At 38.3% G+C, this 22,916-nt stretch overlaps 3 protein-coding genes across 5 annotated transcripts; 1 reads left to right on the top strand and 2 right to left on the bottom strand.

Annotated features, from left to right (window-relative positions):
- Nucleotides 1-4,279: 4,279 nt before the first annotated feature.
- On the top strand, nucleotides 4,280-8,684 carry styx (serine/threonine/tyrosine interacting protein). The gene is made up of 11 exons (XM_074666445.1): nucleotides 4,280-4,515; nucleotides 4,909-4,941; nucleotides 5,514-5,567; nucleotides 5,672-5,769; nucleotides 5,868-5,928; nucleotides 6,035-6,071; nucleotides 6,172-6,211; nucleotides 6,436-6,486; nucleotides 6,799-6,871; nucleotides 7,762-7,855; nucleotides 8,503-8,684. Exons 1-11 carry the CDS (start codon nucleotides 4,456-4,458, stop codon nucleotides 8,574-8,576), a joined length of 675 nt encoding a protein of 224 aa, XP_074522546.1. The 5' UTR covers nucleotides 4,280-4,455; the 3' UTR covers nucleotides 8,577-8,684.
- Nucleotides 8,685-9,530: 846 nt separating this feature from the next.
- gnpnat1 (glucosamine-phosphate N-acetyltransferase 1) lies at nucleotides 9,531-13,032 on the bottom strand. 3 transcript variants are annotated; one of them, XM_074666650.1, is made up of 6 exons: nucleotides 12,845-13,032; nucleotides 11,620-11,834; nucleotides 11,347-11,409; nucleotides 11,114-11,241; nucleotides 10,810-10,871; nucleotides 9,531-10,675 (listed from the first exon to the last, which is right to left on the bottom strand). In XM_074666650.1, exons 2-6 carry the CDS (start codon nucleotides 11,771-11,773, stop codon nucleotides 10,528-10,530), a joined length of 555 nt encoding a protein of 184 aa, XP_074522751.1. In that variant the 5' UTR covers nucleotides 11,774-11,834; nucleotides 12,845-13,032; the 3' UTR covers nucleotides 9,531-10,527. The 3 variants fall into 3 exon arrangements, with proteins under 3 accessions (XP_074522751.1, XP_074522750.1, XP_074522749.1); XM_074666649.1 differs by having other exon boundaries at nucleotides 11,620-11,786; XM_074666648.1 differs by having other exon boundaries at nucleotides 11,620-11,781; nucleotides 12,845-13,031.
- A 524-nt stretch (nucleotides 13,033-13,556) lies between these two features.
- Nucleotides 13,557-22,708, bottom strand: LOC141788168 (E3 ubiquitin-protein ligase AMFR-like). Its single transcript, XM_074667021.1, has 14 exons — nucleotides 22,552-22,708; nucleotides 21,734-22,053; nucleotides 21,549-21,641; nucleotides 21,281-21,445; nucleotides 18,995-19,147; nucleotides 18,261-18,301; nucleotides 17,694-17,826; nucleotides 17,468-17,601; nucleotides 17,234-17,344; nucleotides 16,678-16,868; nucleotides 16,495-16,598; nucleotides 16,006-16,140; nucleotides 15,668-15,858; nucleotides 13,557-15,328 (listed from the first exon to the last, which is right to left on the bottom strand). Exons 2-14 carry the CDS (start codon nucleotides 21,983-21,985, stop codon nucleotides 15,172-15,174), a joined length of 1,860 nt encoding a protein of 619 aa, XP_074523122.1. The 5' UTR covers nucleotides 21,986-22,053; nucleotides 22,552-22,708; the 3' UTR covers nucleotides 13,557-15,171.
- Nucleotides 22,709-22,916: the final 208 nt, after the last annotated feature.

The raw sequence follows: 22,916 nt of genomic DNA, 5'->3' as shown, positions 1-22,916 counted from the left end.
AATGTGCTGTGATTGTCAGTCTGTTAGTGGTGAAAATGCTGGGTAAAAGAAAAAAACTGTTGGTTTTATGATATTTTGGTAAACATTGTTCAGAGTTGTTTCACAGATGAAAGAAACAGGTTTTTATTACATAGAGAAGACAGAGATGAGAGCCACCATTTTCTTAAAACATCACCCTGAGGGTGGAAAGCTCAAATATTGTTACTGAATACAACTGACCTCAAAGTCTTTAATCCCAGTGTTAGTGATCCTTTAAATTAATTTCACCCCTCTGAAAAATGATGCATAGTCTTAAAGTCCATGAATACTGAAAATCTAGACTAGGAATATTTCTTAAGCTAGGAAAAAAATAAAAATAAAAATCTGTAGTTGTGGCGCTGAGGGATCTGGAAATCCTTTTGTGTATGGTTTGTTGTGCTGCTAATGTAATATTTATGTGAAAACACCCATTACACCCAAACAAAGTCCCTTTAATGATTTGTTTAAATGACTTACTTTCAGAGTTAAAGTCATGCTTGTTTTTATAAATTAGCTTAATGAAAAAAAATTAAAGTTTTTATAGCTAAAGTGGGAAAAAAAACACCCGGACTTACAGAGCAGGGCTGACAATAAAAAAATGTTTTATTTGTGTTATTAAAAAAGTCTGATGACAATAAAAACAATGCAGCAATAATTGTTGTATCAAATGTTCTCTGTATAACAAAAACCTGTTAGTGATAACTACTCAAAGTCAAAGAGTTTGTGTGTAGACTCGCATAGAATACGAGACAGCATTGAGGCAGGTTTCTCTATACTACAGGCAGCCCACACTTTTTCAAAATATAAACCAGAAATAGAGGAAAGAAATTTGCCCACAATATGATACAAAGGATAAATAAAAAGTTGTGATGGGCCCCAGGTAATTTTATAATATGCATTAAGAAATAAAAATGATTGTCTGACACTTGATAAACATGACCACACATAGAGTAAATTCATGATCCCTTTTTTGTCTTGACACTTCCAACACCTTTCATCTGAGCTGGTAATTTAAATCAGCTATCACGACTACCTCACATTTTACCACACTGCTGTCTTCCAATCTCATAACTTATCTTTGACAGCAGTAATTCCCCCCCCCTTATCTTTTGCCACAAAATTACTGCCAAAGGAATTTGGCTAATTTCTGATTTAGCCTGGAACAACAGGAAACCAAAGAGCTGTTGTCGCCAGGATGTGGGCACCACAGGGAAACCTCACAGGGGAACACATATTTTAACAAACTGGTAAAGTTTTGGGGAAAATAAAGCTGAGAGAAGATTAATGTCAGTGCATGTAATGGTCCACCTTCAAAGCTTTATTTTCATACATGTGTACTACAGCAGTAGGGCATATGTATATGGGTATTGCTGATAATAAATAACCTCATGTGACACACTACATGCAGATCAGGAGTGCTTCAGAGCCATGTGATGTTACTCAGATACAAAAACATATGCACTGATGGAAAAACACCACGCACATGGAAGCCTTTGCTGACCTGAGTCGCTCTACTGTGAGATTACATCTCTCTAATCAGGAAAAAAACAGCGTCCCCTCCCACAGGCCAGACGATAAACAACTCACAAATGTTACCACAGTCACACAACAACAAATAGATGACACGTCTGAGGAGCCCAAAAAAAGCATTTAGAAATGATTCATGCTGTCTGTGTTTTATATCAGTGAATTCTTTTCCTCTGATTATCAGTCACTGTTGATGGTTAAGAAGCAGGGATGAATGGCAGCGAGAGGATGGGGCAAACATAAACAACTGGATGGCTGGACTGAGATTTGAGGAAAGCAGGACGATAATGATGAAAATAGTGTATGGGTTTGTAATAACTGAAATATGCATTTCAGTAACATCAGGCTTTGGCCATCCTTAACGAGAATTGGCTGTGGCTCTGGTGAAAATGATAAACAGCGGTGGTGTTGCAGAGATGCTTCAAAGCAGTTATTCAGCAGAGCACAGATGGTCATACCATACATTTTAATGTGTGAGTAGCCAGTGATTATACACCTTGCGGACAAGAATAAGAATTTTACACCCAAAAAAATCTTAAAGTCTGTTATTTAGCCAAAGGTATGCTAATCATTCAAGTCTCACTGATAGACGAGTCATTTTTTTACCCTGTTCTGGCAAAATATGATAGTGTTAACTTGTGTGATAATGATGATGTATGCTGATACAAAATGTAAATGACTTACCAAAACTATCTTATTCTTTTATGTCTTTTTTTCTCTTGTTTAGCTTGTAAGCCAAGCAATCTAGGGATTGTAAAGGAAAGAAATCAGCAAAATCCCATTCATTTCGAGTTATGCTCTGAATTTTGGGAATCAAAATTCACAAGAAAAAAAGCCTGATCCACAGTAACATCTATAGTCACGTTTATTTTTTACAAACACCCAACATTTCACACATCAGGAATACACTCTTTTTCATTAGCAATGAAAATCTACTCTCACTGCTCAAATTAAGTTAAGAGGAGACGGCATGCTTTTTCACTTAGTAACCAAATTGGAGGTAATTAATACTGGCTTAGTTACTTCACTGCATATAGATATATAATATAAATACATCTATATACAGTTAATATAGAAAAATGAATTGAACTATTTATTGTGCCTGTTCCTGGTGTTTGAGATGTTTTAAGAATTTAGCAGACCTATTGTTTTTCAGATTTGTTTGTTTACAATACCCATAAATTTTGTGTTGGAATCCCATGCAATTTTAGAATCAACCAGGGTATGATTTAATTTCTGTTTAAGTTTATTGCAATCATTGGCTGTATAATAAACAGTTTAAGTCAAAAGTTCTATAACACTTCTGCAGGTTTTTATGTTTGTTTGTTTTTTTCAGTTTTGTATTGAAATCAAGCAGTTCAAGACCAATGAATAGCTTGAAAGGGTACAGAGATAAGTGGTGAACTGCCAGAGGTTAAGAAAAAATGTTAAGGTTACCCAAAACTGAAAAATAATTAATTTATAATGATGAAAAATGCCCCTCAACAACGTATGGCTGTCCTGCAGCAACAGACATTGATCAAGCCATGAAATGTTGTGCTACCAGTTCCTACTGGTTTCTCAGGTTTCTTGAATACTTCCAACCATCTTTGTCTGTATAAGAGTAGTTAGCTAGAACACACAGTGGCACCATACCCTTTGAGCATTACTGAATGACATTACATTGCAGAAAGTAGTGTTGTGCTACAAAACACCATCAAAGGCACTCAGAAACTGGGGGACTCTGACAGGAAGAGGTCTGGTAGACCCAAGACTGCAACAGAATCAGAGAACGAGTTTCTGAGAGTCAACAGTGTGTGTGATAGACTGTTCACAGGACAACAGCTCCAAGCACATCTTAATAGTGATAAAAGTAAGCAAGTCTCCGTTTCAACTGTGAAGGGAAGAATTCAAGATATAGGTTTGACAGGTCAAATTCCTGGGAGAGACGTCAGAACAAGAATTGCTTGGGCCATTGAACTTCACTGGTGAACTACTGAAGGCAGAGAGATGTGCTTTGAATCAAAATTTGAAACCTCTGGCCCATCATGCAAGACACAAGGTGTCCTCAATGTATGACATCAAATGTAAACATGGAAGAGGAAGCGCAAGCCTACCTGGTCAGGTCTTCATCCTTCAGCAAAAATATGGCCCAAAACATAAGACCATACCAGAGCTACCCTGGGAAAAAAGAAGACAGCAGATTAAAAACATGGAGTGGCCAGTGCAGTCTCATGACTCTTGGGATGAACTAGATGGAGGGTGAGGTGAAAGAGCCGGAAAAATCTTTCTGAAGAATATTTAATTTCCATTGTAGAAGGAATGCCATGAGTGTGTCCAGCTGTTTTACCTGCCAAGAGAGGCTACTTTGGTGAGTCAGAAGATTTGGGTACTCTAGGTCAAAATTTGATTCCAGTGTTATTTTAAAAATGTTAGTTGTTTATATTTTTATAATTTCATTTTAGGGCGCACAGAGACTTTTAACTGCAAAATTTTGTTTGAAAAAAACATGAACATTTTTTTTTTTTTAAAGGGATTTTCTGAAACTCTTGACCAGTGGTGGGTTGTAATATGACTCAGGTATTCAGTCCTGCTTTCTTCCCACCATTGACGCAATAAAACCATGTTGACATGACTACATTTTACTTTTAAAAACATGTTAATGGAGGATGGGAACCTTTCATTCCTCAATCTCACATCCCACAGGTTTGTAAATCCACCGCGAGACGTCGCCCTTGCGCCATTCCATCCCTCCACGAGCCTGTTTGCCATCTGCCGTGGTCACGTGACACATCTGTCAGGGGACAGCATGGCGGACATGCATGTGGAGCCTCAAAACAAATCGCATCGAAAGTCCAGCTAACCCCGCCGCGAAAAAACCATCGATATCGCGCGTAGAGCCGGGCAGGCAGTGCCCGAACAGAGAGCAGGATGGACGAGGAAAACAAACTTCAGTTCCCGTCTCTGCCCGTTACCAAGGAGGAGCTGCTGGTGAGCAACAGCCGCCTGCGCTAACTGCTGTGTCTGTGCTCCATGTCTGTGAGGCTAACCTGAGCTAACCCCGGCTCCAGCATTATTGTCTGGCATCTAAATTAAGCACTCAGCCGTTATGGTTGTGTGTGCGTGTTAAGGGAGGTCACACAGAAATGCTTGTCGGTGAAACCTTTATCGTGTTTGTGTTGACATACCTCAATGGTATTTTTTATTGTTGGGAGTTTAAATTATCCAAATGTTAGCCACGTACATACACAACTACAATGGCAACGTTATTCCAGTCTTACCCTGTCTGATGGCTGGAATCAGTTATCACATTAACATAGCAACAGTACAAGTGAAGTAAACTGCCCACATTTCTAACCGTGTTTTCAAATCTCTCTTTTGAAGGATTGGGCTTATCCAATGAGACGGGAGATGCAGGTTTGTAAAATGAGTCCGTTGTCTATAGAGGAATAAGCCTGATAGCAAAATGTCTTTTTATTTTTATTCCTGCTGTTTTCAGTGTTAAACTATTCACCAGATCTCTGGATATAAGGGGTGTGTTTAAATCACAAATGTCAGAATTACTGAGAGAAAAATGATAAAGGTATCTCGAATGGTTAAAGCCGTATACGGTTCACTGTTAGCAAAACCTACACAAATGAAAATCGTGTTGTTGATTTGAAACCCTTAAGCTTAGATGTTGAATAACCAGTCAAGTTTTGCTCTGATTATACCCATTCATATTATATGTCATGGCCTTTATATGTATCTTGGACGGGACACAAATATAATTTTCCCTTTGGGGATCAATAAAGGATACCTTATGAATGAGGTTACTGTTATATCCATTTTAATGGCTTTTGCACAGTCATATCTGTTAAGAGATCCTGATGGTAAAACTCTCTGTCTTGTCATGATGAGCTCATAAAGCATAGTGTTATGTACTTAATTTAAAACCATTTCAGATTTTGATTATGTTTTAGTGATCAGTTGCTCTGCTTTATTTTCAGGAGATATTACCAGGATTGTTTTTAGGTCCCTACTCTGCTGCAATGAAAAGCAAGGTGATTTTTTGCAGAAGAACATGATTAAAAATTGAAGACAGTGTCACACATACAGCATTTGTTCTTGGTGCAATCTCTCTAATCTCTTCTCTCTCTTTGTTTAGCTGCCAAGTCTTGAGAGACAGGGAATTACACATATAGTGTGTGTCCGCCAAGACATTGAAGCCAATTTTATTAAACCTAATTTCCCTCATTCATTTAGGTAAGTAGGAGTTCACTCTTGAATATAAGCTGCATGCAAGTGTGAAATGTTGTAATTGTATTGCTAACCAGTTAACAATGATGTTTCATTTCTTGCAGATACCTTGTGTTAGATATTGCTGACAATCCAGTGGAAAATATAATTAAGTTTTTCCCGACAGTAAGAGAAAACCTTTTTCACTTTCCTTTAGGCAAACTTTAAAATGACTGAAGGTTGGTCCTTAACACTAAGTCTGATGTTTTTATTTTCTTTTTCCTGTTAACAGACTAAAGAGTTTATTGATAGCTGCTTAGCAACAGGAGGTAAGGACGTGTGTGGGATCTATTTTTCATACTTGGAACACAAGAGGTAATTGAGGGGTGAGGGTGGTTTTTTAATAATGCATTGTTTTTATATCTTTAGGAAAGGTACTGGTTCATGGTAATGCAGGGATATCAAGAAGGTAAGGACTTTTCATTTGAACTTATTTTTCTAATTTTCTCATTTTTTTGACCCACACTTCATCTCATGCAATGTCTTAACATATTTAGCCCAAAATATCTAAATTGTCTTCAAACATAGTGTTTGTGTATTTTGCAATTAGTTCTGATTTTGGAGCACCAGAGTCCAGATAAGAGATCTTAAAGAAAAATCAAATGTGTTTATTTTCATTGTTTCTTCTTCCAGTGCTGCCTTAGTGATTGCATACCTTATGGAAACATTTGGGATGAAATACAGGTTTGTTTTTGATTGTCTCCTTTTCTCAAATCAAGTGATAGCTTTCTTTTTTTAACTCATTAGAACAAAGTTTATCTGTTCTGATAAATGTTTTACTGTCTACAAAGAATAAATGAGTTCTCATTAAATCTTCTTACGTTTTATTTTAAGCACTATGAGAGTCATGTATGCTATAAAATTATGTTTGATATCACACACCTGTAGAAAAGTAATATGATAGCAAGAAATACCTTTACAATGTAGTCAATGATTTCAGGCTCAGATCACTCAGTTTAGAGGTTCTGGTGGTAACATCACTTTGTTTTTCTACAGGGATGCATTCAGCCACGTCCAGGAGAGGAGGTTCTGCATCAACCCCAACGTGGGCTTTGTGCATCAGCTACAGGTGACTTTTTACCCCTAAGCATGAAGCTTAAACTGCTGATAAATGACACTTGATACCAGCCAAATAGTCAAATGCACAACACGTGTCTTAGATCCATATATGAATAAACCACATGAACCCTTTCATCAAAAATTAGAGGTGTACTGATTGTGGTTCCCAACTCACATTTCCTTTTCCTTAAATTTAGAGTCTTGTTTGACTGATACTGACTTTCTGTCTTTCAATTTTTAATGTGATCTATAAAATTATTATCCATCTGACTTTGCTCAACATTTATTTAACAAGACACTTTTTAGTTCATCATACAGCTCACCTGTAATATCAGGGTGGGTTGCTTTTTTAGCTAATGCATAAATCTAAAAAGCATCCTGTGTCACATTCTTTCACCAGCTCACTACACATTATCTTGCACATTACCTGACTACCAACTAAAGATCAAGCAAGATAACAAAACATTGATTAAAAGGTTAATATTTTAAATCAGATTTATTTATAATACACGGCTACTTGTATAAGCAAGTCCCTCCAACTCAATGGTTTATTGGGTATTTTCAATAGATATGGAAAGTAGCAGCAGTCACTTGTGTACAAGCCTCTTCATATGTCAGCTGTTTTCTTTTCACTGAACCAGGGGAAATCTTAACCCTTAAAAATAAACCACATTCCTGTCTGCAGACTGAATTGATGACATCTGATAAAGTTGTTCTGGCATTGTTTTTTCCATTCAGAAATAAAAACAGTTGTTCAGGGTGTTTGATCACCCGTTTAAGTCAAGACCACTTACGTGTGTAACATGGGAGTTTATGGCGTCACTATAAAGTGATGGCTATTTTTTCTATGTGTAATAGTTCATGATGTAAAAAGCTAAAATCGTGTCTTTGTTTCCCCAGGAATACGAAGCAATCTACCTAGCCAAATTGACCATTAAAATGATGTCACCCATGCAGCTGGGCAGGTCCTTCTCCATTCAAGCTGGGGTGCCAGGTTTGTACATGATACACACTGCTATGTTTGGTTACTAACATCTAACTGGGACAGCACAGAGGGGGAAGTTCAGTTGAAGGAATTGCAGTAAAAGTAGAGTGAAACAAAGTTTTTTAATTTATTCACACAGAAGAACTCAGGAATAAATCATGAATAACAGGACCGACTGGCATCAAGTTACTTGAATATGGAGGAGCAGTTAGTTATGGAGGACATTGCTGAGTCTGACTCAGATACTGGCAGTATTAATCAAAAGGTTTCAATGATGAATAGTGTTAAATAATGTTCAAGAAATGTTTCACACTTAATGCAATGGTAATTCTTTCTCTGTAAGTGTGGGTCTGTTTAGCTGATTCTGTGGTGAATCAGAGCATTTGGGTCATAGATTTCATAAGCTTATCTTTTTTCAAATCATCTATTTAAAAGACACTAACAGAGACTTGCAAGAAGCCCAAAATAACATCAACTTTCCTTTTAGATCTTTCCCTTCAGGCTTACTTAATTCTGGGAGGTCATCAAGAAGTGTTGAGAAATAAACACTTTTTTAAAAACAGTGTGTATACTCATCGTACTGAGTGTGAACTTTGTTGTTGTGTTTGTGTTCAGCATGTCTCATTATTCTTACTGTTGCTGCATTTGTTCAACAGGAAGCCGTAAACGCAGCCTTGAGGAAGATGAGGACTTTGGAGCAATGCAGGTCACAGCAGCACAGAACAGATGAGCTTTGCTTGCTGATAAATTGGCCGTGTGGCAGCGCAGTGCACTCAATTTTTCTTTCTTTTCTTTTCTTTTTCTTTTTTTACATTTTTAATGGGATTAAAAATGTAAATATTTGAACTTTTTCTAAGGGGGAGGGACTGGGGTGGGGGCGGGACCACTCATGTCTGAGACATGGAGTAGTGATGGGGAGTGGGACTATTTGATAACGCCTTTTTTTTCTCGAGCTGTATGCACTGATGGGAGATTTTTGCAGTTTTATAGTATTTAAAGCATTTTGCATTTGCAGCGGGACAGTATTGCAATAATGCACTTTCGATACTTGAATTTGTGTAGACGACCAGAATGGGGCAGTTGGCAAAAGGGACAGTAGCCAGGACGTTGCCCAGCGGAGGACATGAGAGAAGACTAGCTAATGCCTTTAACATGGAATAATAGGATTTAAGACTAATATCAGACTAAATGTGGGATAGTGAGGAATGGAAAATAACACACTGCTTAATAAAAGAAGTCTGAATCAATCTTTGTTTCCTCTTTTATTTTGATGAAATGCTTTGCTCTACAATTTAAAACTGGTTTCTTAAACTATAAATCAGTAAATCTTATGATAAATTATGTTCTATTTTTTATATATATATATTTTACTTTTCATTGGCTCTTAATGAATATGGTTATGTAATAAATTCTTACTTTGGAATTAAAAAGTTGGGGCTGGAATGAAAAAAAGGATTTTAAAATAAAGAAATATGGGGTGGTAAATAGCACAATAATAGAAAACAAATTTCTAATGAAATAAAATCAAATTTGCTGTACCAGTTTGAATAATAGCTGGATAGAAAAGAACTTGATGTAAATATGAGTAGTAATCATGACAACTCAACCATTGCCCCTGTTTTCAGTCAAGCATCTGATTTCATACTTTTGACAGATAAAAAAAAGACACAGTAGATCACAGAGTATTTAAAATTTTTGTAATGTATTTTGAAATAAATTACATTAAATAAATTCCCCTCTTTTCCAAAATATTACAATAATTACAAACTTAAATATGTCTCCATGTAGAAAAATCACTCTTTTCAATTACCTATCCCATTCAAATCCTCTCAGCTTGTGATCATTTAAAATAACCAATTACAAAACTTCAAGGTTGTAAGCTAATTTCTTTCTGCTGCCTCACAAAATATAGAGCTATCTAGAAACATTACATGCCTCTTAAGTCCTCCTGATAGTCAGGTTTCATGCCTTTTATTGAAACCTAATAATGACGCACCACTGTCACAGAGAAAGAAAAAAGCAAAAAAAAAAAAAAAATTCTGCTCAGAAAATAAAAAAATAAAACCCCAAACCTTGAGAAGTAATCACATGTAAAGAAAGGGATTTGTTTCTTTGGTGATTTGCTCTTATTGATTAATGCATCAGAGATCCAAGAGAGAAGGTTTTGACCACCAGTCTGGTTCCAGAGACTTGGGTCTGTAGTGAATAACTTCATAATAAGTTGCCTTAGAGATAATTTAGTCCTGTGTTTTTCCAAAGCAGAAATATGTACTCACAGTTAATTCAATGGTAGATCTAGATAATCTAATTTTACTCTGATTATGTAAAATTATTTCATAACTATGAAACACAGTAAGACATTTTATTAACAGTAACTGACATTCGTTTCTTCAAATGGTGGGGGACGATGAGGACAGAGCTCCGCCCTGCCGAGGTAGCCATGGTCACCAGAGGGGCAGACTATGATGAAGCATTAAGAAAAAGGTTTCTTCATACGTTTAGGTTTAATCAGGTATGTTGAAATCAGGGCGAGTGTCTGGTATGAACTACGACCAAGCACTCATCCTTCTGCTGCTTTCCTTAAGTCACAGGAAGAATTTATAGTTGAAGTTCTGTTGTCAGTGGATGTGTGAAGTTGTGGTCCATGCCCTCTCATTAGAGGTTTGTGGCTGCTGTAGTCCTCAGTCGTGGAATCGACACTGCATGTAAGTCTCATCTGAAGCGGTGTAGCTAAACTTCTGGTAGAAGGCTACATTTTTGGGTGCACATTCCAGTGTGATTTTATAACAGTCCAGTTTTTTGCTGAGGAGGGTCAGAGTTGAAACTAACCTACAGGGACAGAAAAAAAGCAAGGGTTTGTTAAATTCCTAACTTATTTTCTTGTTTTCATGAGTATCAATAGCATATATACAAGGTCTTAAATCTGACAAAGAAATTGACATTTCTTCTGCAGGTCTACTCACAGCTTCCCCAGCTGCTTCCCTCTGCACATGTCGCTTACTACAACCTCCTCCACTCGCCCCCTCTGCAGACAGATCAAGTCATAGAAGTTTCTTTATTACATTCGTATCTTTCAGTCCAGACCCATTATGTTTCTGTACTATTCAGTCGTAAAGGTTGCCTGACTGGATTTATGATGACAAGCTTTTATTACCACCTTTCCACTAATCACAACATTAATGAGTAACATATTTATTGCAGCAGTCTTTAAGAGAAATGCAGACTTTATTAAGTTGTTTCCTCTGTGAAAATTCACATATGTATTACCTTAGCACAGGAGTGGATGAATTTGTGTTCTGTGATCAGTGTTGCAGTGGCAACGATCTGTCCCAGAATTTTGTCCTCCACAACAACAACAAAGTAGTCCCCGGTTGCCTTCATATGCTCAAACTTTTCTATAAACAAATAGACACCATATTTAATGTCAAAGATCTGTATTTTAAAGTGATTTCTGGTGTGTGAAGAGATGTGAGAGTGGACTACATTCAAGCACAACTTACTTATGAACTGCTCAGGTGTGACTTCACCCGTCTGAGTAAGTTGAGATAAAACCTTAAAGAACCCTGCAACACAAAGACATGGGTTAATGTGAAGGAGAGACATCATCCGATTCTTCAAGTTTGATTTTGTTTAATTCCCTAAATCTTATAAACTTAACTCTGATAAATAAGGACTATATGTTCAATCAAATCTATCACACAGTGTTCATCAGGTTCATTGCATCTTGAAAGTACCCAAACGAGAACATGTTATTACTTCCATCTCTGACTCACCCCTGTTATAGTCTGCCGTACACAGTGGTCTGAGCACCAGGCCTTCCCCTGGGCTGGACGGGGAGAGCGGGGGAGAGAAGGAGACGGTGTTACTGCTCCAGTCTAGATCCTGAAGCAGAGAGGGCTCAAAAAGAGGAGTCTCGTCCAGCAGCATTCCTCAATCTGTACTTAAAAAAACACACACACACACACTGTCACACAAACAGGTAAGTCCACTGACATATACACACACACACACCCATACATGGATGAATGCAAAGTACTACAATGATATCTTGCTACACCACTGAGCTTTTTCTAATCCATCCAATATCTCTGTTTAAGCATGTATGGTTCACATGGCCACAGTGTCATCTAGGACTAATGTTTGTCTATACACAGAACTTTGATCTGACAAATACTATTATACTTGGATAAAACTGGCAAATACTTAATTGCTTTGCTTCCGTGGTCAGTCACAAGTTATTTGGAATATGTACTAATATGTACTAATGAAAGTCTTAAGTTTACTTTACTTTACTTAACATTACTCTACTTTAGCAATAGTCCTTTTACTAGGATTTGGTTCAGGATGTGTAATATGAGAGGATCCTATTCACATGGACAGGTCAACGGGATTACTGCAGTTGATGGTGGCAGTGACACTAAATTTATTTTTTCCAAGTATGTACACTCTTAAATTAGGTGACAATTTTCAACTAATAAACTTAATAGAGCCAAACACGACGTAATTTTGTTACCATGGTAGCAAAAAACCATTACGCTGTACTGATGTCATCATTTCCCGACAACAGTTACTAAAAGAAAAGCTGTGTTTCAGGGTTTGTTACAACAGATGATTTAAATGATCTGTTGTAACAAACCCTGAAACACAGAGAATTCCCTGTAAAGGTCAGGGTGACATTTTAACAATCTGCTTATGTTGGAGGAGTTACAAAGATAATGTAACAACGCTAAGAGTGTTCATGCAGATTAATGTTAGGAGTAAACACCAAACAGTTCTTATACTGATAGCTAACTCTCTTGTTTTAAACTGTTTCGGTCTTTCCGGAAGTCATGTTAAATCCCCAGTTGAGACCAGCCTCACCGAAGCAGCCAGTCTGCCCATTTAGTGTTGGTCATAAAGCTCTCTACACTGTAAATATACGATTTACCTCTTCAGGGGTTGATTGCTATGCTAAGTAGCTAACTGGCTAACTTAGTGTCATTCAGCCGAACTACTCACCGACAGAAAATCCCAAAAGAAGAAAATCTCGAATTATATTCCTAGACTGAGGTATCGTATGGTTACAACCGGGAAGTTGTACTAGTTTTGAATGAGGTTGGGCTTCATCATTAAAGTGGACAACGTGGGTGTGTTTCCGCCTGGCATGTGTCCTCCTGTATGACGTGGCAGAGACGCTGGAGATGAGGGGCGCAGCCTACTGACGTCAATGGATCGTTAAAATTTCACATCCTAATGTAAAATCCTGAGCAGCATGGCAGTTTAAAATGAAATAATACTGTATTATAAATAGTTAATTCAAACGTGTTCTGTTAAAGTAAAAAAGACCATATCTTTAATTTTTAGTCTTATTACACTGATGTATTTTTGGCTTTTCCCCTCTCAAAAGGTACTGTGAGTAATTTTCAAAATATGTAGTGGGTTTTTTTGTTGTTGTTTTTCTTTTTTCAGATAAAGACAGATTCCCAAATGCATCATCACCCACTGTTGAAATGTGGTGATTTGCCAAAGCACGCTATAGTTTTGAGAGTAGACTGTCTTGTTTTCTTCAACTTTGCACAGGATGCAAAGTGACAAGCTAATGTGTTTAAAAGTTATGTAGGGCCATTGTTAAATACAGAAAACTGGTAGACAGGACAAAGTGAGGCCAAAGTAGGCTTATCTAAAAAAAAAATGACCAGATAAAAGTGTGTTTTGTTAAAAAGCTGTAGAAGCTCTGTTTATTGAGTTGTTTGTATTAACATATTTTACAAAATCTAGATTTACAGAAATTATCCATGACTGATCCATTCTCGATTTAGGCACAAATACAGGGAAGCCCAGTCCAAAAAAATATTTCACTTTTGATTAAATATGTGATGGTTATGAAGATATCCCATGAATAGAAACGTATCATGTAAATTAACCTGTTAAACAACTGATGAAAACTGAAACAAGTCATCCTTTTTCAGGGAGCGGGTTGCATTGAGATGAAATGAAATCCTAAATTGATGTCCAATATGTTTAAACATCCTCAGATTGAGTTTGAGCAATAAAGTCATACACAGAATTGAGATCACAAGACTTAAGTTTTCAAATGAACTTTGTTGGCTGCTCTTTGGGATAAAGAAAAAAATCGATTTCTCTAGATTCATGTGCATTTCCCCTAAACTATCCTTGCATTGAAAGGACAAATAATACAGCATTTTTATTTTGTGTCTGTAGATATGTCTTAACTCGGTACAAATCAAGTTAATTTGGGGCCCATTCCATGTTGAGCTTTGTTTTAAAACTTTCAGATGAGATCTTTGAAAATAGGATGATTATTTCAGGACTGGTATGATTTCTAAATAAGCAGCCTGATCCAAAAAAGAAACAAAAAAAAAGAAAAAAGAACAAAGAAGAGAGGATGGGCAAGGATCACAAAAACCATGGAGCTCATTACTGGTGGAAAATAATATTCTGAATCACTTCAATATGGTTGAAAAACAAAATCATGACAGACAGCAAGAGGATGACACCTGATTGTAATTGTATAAAATATACTGCATCTCCTTTGTTGCCTGTGCATCTCATGGGAACTTTATAAAGTTTGACATGCACACTTCCCCCTTGTTAAATAACAAAATGCAAACTGTTTACAACAGGTGATATAACACACTAAATACAGACCAACCCATGTGGGTCAGGAACACTTCGTTTGCAGCATTACTTTGATAGGAACATTCATATTTGACAGAAAGGCTGAACAATACTAAAGTGACATTCTCTTACTCCGAGGTAAGAAATAAAAACCTCTTGTATTTTTTTTGCCTACACTTACTTCACAGTTAAAACACTTGAAATAATAACACGTCAGATGAGTTTCTTCATCCAAAATATGTAGCTCTCCATTATGAGGCAAAACAAATGAAAAGAAAACGTCTTGATAAAAGAAAACATAAAAGACCCCAAAAAGCTCTACCTAGTACTGAAACCCTTCAAAACTCCTCTGACTGCAAAGCATGCTTTTTTTAAAGCCAGTCTCAGTAATGATAGACACTGGCCCCCCACTGAAGCTGGTGGTTGCGATGTGTGGCACATGAATAAAGGGGTAACGCAACCTTGCATTTCCTGACTTGCAGCCAACAATTTATAAGATGCTCTGAATACTCGATTACCAAACCCATTAACAGTAGTCCCACTTTATTTAGGCAGCCTGAAACAGTCCAAAGGCCATGTTTGCTATGCTTTTTAATATTATTTTGAAGAGTTAACGACCACTGACTGTACACCAAATGGAAGAAGGTGGTTTGGGCATATAGCTGTTTCTCTGGGTGATGACTGTCCTGCTGGAGCGCATCAGTGTCTCAGGGTGCTGGGTCTTGTTGACTGTGCATGCGTCTCTCTGCAGCTGCTGCCATGGTTCTACGTCTCAGAACAGTCAAGTCCAACTCAGGAACAATGTCCTCTTCCAGTCCAGGCAAATCCTCATCCTGGTCCTCTGGACTCTTGATCAGATATTTCCTACAGGGAGTGATACACCATATATGATCATTTCTATAAAAAAAAACTGTGGCAAGAAGGAAACTAGGACTCCCTGCTATTAATACTATAATGTTTGAAAATCAGCATGTAAAAGTCACAAGTTGTTTGTTGTGTATGACTGAGCCTTTGAGCTGTTCTGGGAGCCAAATAAAGCAGACCTTTAAACACTTTATTTGTTCAGCCTTGGTTGGTGGGTGGAAGGTCTATTTTATCATAAACAAAGCTGAGCCCGAGATAAAATTAATCAAAAGGAGTCACACCCCAGGAAATTGTTTTCAGCCTAACTTCTTCATGCCTGCTTATGAGGAGTGTACAAACCTGCGCGCCTGCTGCAGCATCTCTTCTTTCCTCTGTTTCAACATCTTTTGCCTCTCCTCGGCTGACTTGGAGAAGCGCCCTCCTCTGACCTCCATGTTGTCTGACTCACTGAGACCCTGATCGTCTCCTCCACTTGGACCAGGCTGCTCATCTGCTGCTGAGTTTACTTGCAGAGGACCACGCTCTATGGCCTAGAGGAGGAACAAGTACTTATCATGTGAGTAGTAATCGATTTAAAGAGATCCGAGAAGCACAGACCAAAATCTCAAACAGACAAAACCTAAAAGTTGTAAATATGATAAAGTCACAACATAATAATGATTTAATGATTTCCTCACCTGCGTGGGGAAAGGCACCTGAATGCGTCCCTCCAGGATGTTGTCAGTGGTGACCTCAACTGAGCGAGTCAGCTGCAGGTCTTGCATTACCAGGTATGAGGGAACCTGAGGGAACATCTCCTGAATCTGATGAGCCTGATGACCAGAAGAGAATTCAAAAGCAAAGAGAGAAACAGAAAAGTTAAGAGCTAGTAAAGTGAATGTTTGAATATCTAATGTGCCTTTTCACTCGCCAACACAGTTTCTGTATAATCAGGTAGCAGCATGAAAAAAAACTCAAACCCTCTTACACCCCTTAGAGCAAAGTCAGTAAAGCAGCTTGCATTTGTGCATAACCAAGGAAAAACTGGATTCTCAGGAAAACAGAATGATGGGTGGGGCAGAGTGACAGCTGAAACATTTAACCTCAGGAAAATCAAGTATGAAGAAGCTCCAGAAGTCGTCTAAAATTCTAACTTTGGAACAACAGCAGGGTGAACCAGGACTCACCATAGCCATGAGCTGGGAGTTGTTGGCCTGTGCAATGCCCAAGATGTTTGTGGTGTGCATCACTTCCACTGAAAAACTCGGCAGCCAGCTGGCAATGCGGGATCCTGTAAGTGATGCACTGATTTATAATTCACTGCTGTCACACAAAGCCTGTGCGACGTCATTTTACTTTTTCAGACCTACCGTCAAAGTGGAAGAAGTGATTGCGTTGGTTGATATGAGGCCTAGCTTCTGCAGCAGCCCCAACAGCACCAATGTTGTCCTCCCCACCTTGCTCCTGGCCTCTCACCTGGCCCCCGTCCCCACTAATGTTCAATGATTTCCTACATGTTGGACATGATGTGTCCTGCTCCAGCCATGAGCGCAAACACGAGCTGTAAAAACACATCACAACGCTTACAAATGTCATTATGGTATTTCTCTGCCTAGAAGGTAAACATTAAGTTTGGGGCTCAGAAAAAGTCAAATATGTGAACTCAAAGGTGGCTGATTGACGTAAAGCTGTTGGCAAATTAGACCTTCAATAGTCTAGTGTGTGGCCAACCTCACACAACTGACTCATCTGACCTCACTTTCAACTTTCACACTTCAACAAAGTGTTTTGTGCCCAATAACACAAAGAGACATTATTGATCTGTTAGCTATTGTCCCATGGACAGATAGAGGCAAGCCATTAACAATATTTTGGCACCAATAGTATAAATGGAATTAACTCCTGCTGACTCAGAAAACACCGTACTTGTGGAAAAGATGGCCACAGGGTAATTTGCGAGCTGTCAACATGGTATCCCAGCAGATAGCACAGTCGTCATCATTGGCTGCCAGTTCCTCTGCTGTAGCAACCGCAAATCTGTGAAAAGAAATTAAAATATTAAATTATACTATATAAAATATTAATCATAATTAGAGGATAGAAAATGAAAAAAAATTACATTGCAAGAAAAAAGGGAAAAAATATATAGAATGTTTTCACCTGGCTTCCATGTTGTTGATGACACAAAGGTAGTTCTTGTGGCGGCGTACGCGACGCTGGACCTCGTGGAAGAGATACCGCAGCTGCATAAAGATAACCAAGCTTGCCATGGACAGCCAGATGTTACCAAACAGCTGATGGAAAACATAAGATGAGAAAAGTTAGAGATCAGGCAAGCACACAAAGACACGGTAACACCAGATGATAAACTCCTCCTCTGTCTTACCAGCATGTGGATGTGATGCATGAGGTCCAGGAAGAGCATAGCCAGCTCCATGATAAAGTCTGTGTAGTAAACGTATGTTCCCTTGCTCTCCCAGGTCCCTGGATGGTTCAGATCCCAGAGGTGTATAGAGTACCTATGACAGGGACAGCCATGAAAGCTTAGGCAACATTTAGCAGGTAGGGTTGATGGTGTGCTTGTGTCTTGTAAGACTTCCTTTACTTGATAACACGCGTATGGCAGCTCTGAGTCAATGTACTGGGTTCAAAATATTCATATACAGAGGAGTCATGAGCAACACATGTTAACACACTGTGATACATTTCTGAACACAACATGAAGCCACAGAACAGCTCTTCACGACAGTTTATAAGTTTATACCCATGGCCAAAGCTCTATCTTGTAAGAGTTTTTTCCACTGCTTGTGTAATCATATCCACTCTCTATTGGACAAAGAAGCCTTTCATACTGGTGCTAATGTAACCATAGCCCGTGTCTAAATCCAGACTCGCAAGGTCACTTAGACAACTACAGATTGTGTTTGTACAAGGAGTTTTTTAAGTGACTTACCGCATGATGACATGCCCGGTGCGTACAGTCACCAGCAGACACTGAAAAAAAAAAATAAAGGTTCCAGGTGGATGTTGTTCTTGGAATATACTTCCCAAATACTATTATCCAAAATTCGAAAGCATAAGCATGGTTGTTATCTCTGTGACTGAATGGTGCACTTTAATTTCATTTTTAACTGCTAAAAAATTGGTGGACAGTTGAATAACATCTTCTCAAAAAATCATTCATTTCCACATTGAAATCCTGCTTAAACCTCCTGTGATTGCAAATTTTTCAAAGCTCAACCCAAGACAAACATAAAAAATATATATATAACTACATATCTTTAAAAATAGATGGATGTAAGGTTAAACTTAAATTATTTATGTTGATTCGGACAAAAAAGGCTTTACTAACACAATTGGCCTCCTTTTTGTATAGTAGTGGCTAGGGCTGGGACGACATGCTTTTTTACCGAGTTGATTCTTTTACGTTTTTTAGGGAGCCAATTCAGTTTAAATTGTGATTCTTCGATATTCCCAATTTTTGCGATTTTTAGTTCACTTTTTGAACACCAGACCAAGTGAAAAGTTGAATGACGATGATGGTGTCCACAGACTATATCTGGAGCCATATTTTCCCAAAAATGAACATCACATGTGAGTCAGTTTGTAGGATTTATTTAGTGTATCAAAAAATCCGGTTACTATGATTTTTTTCTCCCACCCCTAATAGTGGCCACAGGTTCTCACCTCTGCTCCCATAAAAGAGAGGGTGTGCATGCCATGGGAAGCTCCCAGCAGGCCACAGACCACAGCCAGGCCACAGCAGTCCAGGAGCAGGGAAACCAGCAGACAAAGCACTCGCACATGACTGTTCATGGGAGTGGACGGCGAGAAAGACAGCTGTAGGGGAGGAAAGGACATCATTAGTGGGTTATTGGAGCCAGGATTAAGGAGGTGACGGACAGAAAGTCCAGGTGTCCTGAGTGAAAAATAATTTTGAGTCCATGGTGTCTTTTTGGAAATTTTATCATGTTTTATCCCATGACAACTGTGGCTGAGAGGAAGGATGTTGTGGATGTCTTCAGTTTTGACATGGAATATGTTGTAAACAATATGAAAACGGGCCAGAGAGGGGTTTTTTTTAACTTAAACTTCAAAACACTCCCTATAATCCATGTGTAGACTAACTGACAAAGCCTATAACAACAATCCAGTATGATGCCTGCAGTAACCAGCTTTATTAATGCTGTTGAAATAGTGATTTTATGTTTAAATGAAGGGCATTGTTCTTTTTATTTCTCTCTCACAAAGCATACACCAGTCACTGCAGGTTTTCAGATGCAGGGAGCAAAGGAAAATTAATTTCATGATACACAAGAGGACAAATCCTTGTAAGGTTTTTATTTTAAGAATATGACAAATCAAGAATTAAGTTTTTGGTTTCAGTCATTTAATAACTCCTGGGACAGATGAGCTTTTATAACAATTTTGTGGCCCCTTGGGGCAGTCTGAAGCACCGACCTGATGGGAGTTCTAACTAGTAGTACAGTGGATGGGTTGTTGTCTGGGGATTTTGTGATGAAGTAGAAAGAGAAACCGTAAAGTTGTTGTTTCAGTTTGTGGCTAAGTGAGATACTCGTAATGTATTTTTGTATTTTATTTATCTCAAAATGATTTTGAAACTTAAAACAACAGATGTATGATAAATCTGCACATACACTCCCCCAAAGCATCTTTGTGAAGGTAATAATAGTAAAACCATGCTGAAAACTGGACTGGCAGAAAACCTTGTCTACAGTGTAAAGAAAACATAATGACTTCATTAACAAATACAGTAATACTCAATCTAAAGAAATGAGATTGATTCTGTATGACTTAAAGACCCCAAGGCTTCCCCAGCACCTTGACAACACTGTAATACAGCATACAATCATCTTTAGCAGTTTAACCTGCGTTCTTCACAGGTTTGAGTCAGACCCCACAGAAAAGAGAAAGGAAGGAAGACAGCTGGGCTAAACCCACTGACAGACTTCAAGGAAAGATTAAAAAGGCAGATCTATAGTAAATGCTGAGAGCAGTCAAACACAAGCCTCTTAGAGCACGGTACATTCACACACAGCACTGTAAGCACTAATGACCTTCTGGTACACTGAACCAGTCTGCATTACAGCACGGGCAACATACCAACTTAATGCCAGTTTTAAATTTCATTGCTTACGTGGAGCTGCTTAAATCTGATATTTTGTTTACCCCAACAGGCAAAGCTCTATCTGATACAGGGTCAAGTCAATGTGGTGACTGAAACTAAATCAGTGCTCTAACAAGCCAGTAAAAGAAACTATTAATAGGCCAGAACCAAAAAGAGTCTGGTTGCTCTCAAGACTTTTAGGCTTCCACTCACTCATTCTCTTAAAAAAAAAAAAAAAAAAATCAAATGTTTATCATTGCATATTCCTCCCTTACATATCTAAACACTAACAGATGGCAATGAAACAGAAAAAAATGCAAACATATTCTTTTGTATAAATTCTATAATGGTTTGTGAAACAGATGTAGATCCCTACACCTGTTAAATGCCATACTGGTTCAAAAATACTACATTTTAAAACACTAAAAATTTATTGAGTAGGCAGGTTTTTGCATAGATGTGGACCCCCATGTACATAGACATAGACTTTGTCACAACAAACCCCTAATTTGACCCCTGGCCTACTCTCAATTCCAGTCTCTTTTCAGCTGTCCAAGTTATAAAGGCTATAAATTCCCAAAATGAACTTAGAAGAATGCTATGAAAGGACTTTTATCTATAATTATGACATACTAAGTGATTAAATCTAAAATACTAGATTCAGCTATGTTGGAGTTATTCCCATTCACATTTCAATGAGACATGGGATGAGAGTGCACTGGAAACCAAAACAGATTCATAATTCCAAAAATTCATTAAGTCATGATTATTCAACCCCTGTGTACACATAGTGTCCTGAATCTTACTTAGAATCAAAAGAGGTGTTTATGGTATTCAATACTTACATACTCAAATCTGTCCTTGCAGAGCTGTACCATGAGGTGGAGAAAGACCAGAGCTGAGAACCACAAACACCACATCACTACCTCCTCTACTGTCTGCACGTTTAATACTCCAAAGATGAAAATAAACTTGTAGAAAATGAAGTTCCAAAACTTGTCCTTTAGATGCTGGGGAGCAAACACAAAGTAAGAAGTGAAGTTAGAAGTAAATTACTCCAGGAAAATGCTTACAACACTCATCATTTCAAAGCAGGTAGACACAGAAACTCACCTGCTTCTCACTGACTCTCAGTGGGCCAAATACCACATACTGAATCATTTTAGCTATAAGCATTAAAGAGCAACAGAAAGTGTTGACTAAGACCTAGGGGAGTAGAGAGAAAGTGAAATGTCAGTTAGTATTAAACAACATCACCACATCAAGTAAAGAAGGGTTCAAAACTGAATGACACTCACCCATACAAAGAGACTGTCAGTGACAAGATACCACAGCACAGTAGTGGCCAATTCTGTGTTAGTGATTTCATTGTTTAGATGTTCAAGATCTACATCAGGAGCTGGTATTTCATCGGTTTCCAGGGCCCCGAACCCCGGGTCTGTCACCGTGGTGTAGGCACTGAAGATGCTGCCAGCGAGCAAAGCCACACTCAGCGCTGTGTATGTCTGCAGGCTGGGCCAAGGAAACCTCTCCAAAAACAGCAGAGGCATTGCACTTCTTAAGAGTCCACTTTTCAACCTGTTGAAAATCGACTTGTCCTGATCCAAGAGCTCAAAACCTGTAAGAGTAGAGGTGGGTTAGCGAGGGTTGACCAAACTTTCAAGAGCTGATTTTACAGCTTTGTAAATCATTTTATCGATACTTTATGCACATACAAGCTTGTGTGTGCGTGTCTGTTCCTAATTGACATGTTTGTTTAAAACAACAGTGTAAAACTGCACTGAAGTCAAAGACTGAAGGCTAGCGTCACGGTCGAATATGTTAGCTAAACTACACAGTTCAAGAGCAACGCTAGGTTCTCTCACTACAAAAAAACAGGGTTCACATTTTGACTAAGACTTCGGTGAGTCAATCCAAACGACAAATCGGGGAAATTGTGTTTAAACAGCCTAAAATCCAAACCCGAGTACTGTCAGTACTACTGGCAGTTCACGCCCCTAACATTAGCTATTTACCTGGCTAGCAGTGGGTTACCTAATACTAGCTCACTCGCTCTTTCCTAAAGGCTACGTAGCACACAACAGACATCAACTAATAAAAAAATCCTCACCCACACCTGGTCTTTTCGCCTCTCGTCAATGATAATCTGAATACGTTGTTTTATCGAGTGGTTTACTTTTAAAGCAGCTGCACTGAGAACATCGTAGTTGTCAACAGCGTCATGTTTACTTCACCGAGCAGGCAACTAGCTTCTCACCCTCTTCATCTTCTTCTTTCCGATTCAGGAGCGGATAGTGCTCAGCGTTCAGCTGCATTAGCGCCACCTACTGTTGTGGATCAGGGTTATTACCACAAATATTATTTTACAGAACTCTTTTTGACTGATGATAACTGTTGAAGATCAAACCATTGTTTTATTTCAGTTTCTTCTGTCACAGGCAGTTTACCAACGTAAGAATCAACAGTTTCACCTTGAGTTTG

This window comes from Halichoeres trimaculatus, unplaced genomic scaffold (assembly GCF_033239565.1).
Source record: "Halichoeres trimaculatus isolate MK-OKI-2021-1 unplaced genomic scaffold, fHalTri1.1 fHalTri1_scaffold_3, whole genome shotgun sequence".
NCBI lineage: Eukaryota > Metazoa > Chordata > Actinopteri > Labriformes > Labridae > Halichoeres > Halichoeres trimaculatus.
The sequence above is the reverse complement of the archived record's forward strand: the minus strand, read 5'-3'. Positions and strand labels throughout refer to the sequence as shown.

Coding starts and splice junctions, on each gene's coding strand:
- styx (XM_074666445.1), top strand. CDS start 4,456: ATGGACGAGGAAAACAAACTTCAGTTCCCGTCTCTGCCCGTTACCAAG. Junction 4,516..4,908: donor TTACCAAGGAGGAGCTGCTG/GTGAGCAACAGC, acceptor TCTCTTTTGAAG/GATTGGGCTTATCCAATGAG. Junction 6,872..7,761: donor GCTTTGTGCATCAGCTACAG/GTGACTTTTTAC, acceptor TTGTTTCCCCAG/GAATACGAAGCAATCTACCT.
- gnpnat1 (XM_074666650.1), bottom strand. CDS start 11,773: ATGCTGCTGGACGAGACTCCTCTTTTTGAGCCCTCTCTGCTTCAGGAT. Junction 11,410..11,619: donor TACGGCAGACTATAACAGGG/GTGAGTCAGAGA, acceptor TTTGTGTTGCAG/GGTTCTTTAAGGTTTTATCT. Junction 10,872..11,113: donor TCATCCACTCCTGTGCTAAG/GTAATACATATG, acceptor ATCTGTCTGCAG/AGGGGGCGAGTGGAGGAGGT.
- LOC141788168 (XM_074667021.1), bottom strand. CDS start 21,985: ATGCCTCTGCTGTTTTTGGAGAGGTTTCCTTGGCCCAGCCTGCAGACA. Junction 19,148..21,280: donor GCAAGGACAGATTTGAGTAT/GTAAGTATTGAA, acceptor CCTCCCCTACAG/CTGTCTTTCTCGCCGTCCAC. Junction 16,599..16,677: donor TCACTTCTTCCACTTTGACG/GTAGGTCTGAAA, acceptor CATCACTTACAG/GATCCCGCATTGCCAGCTGG.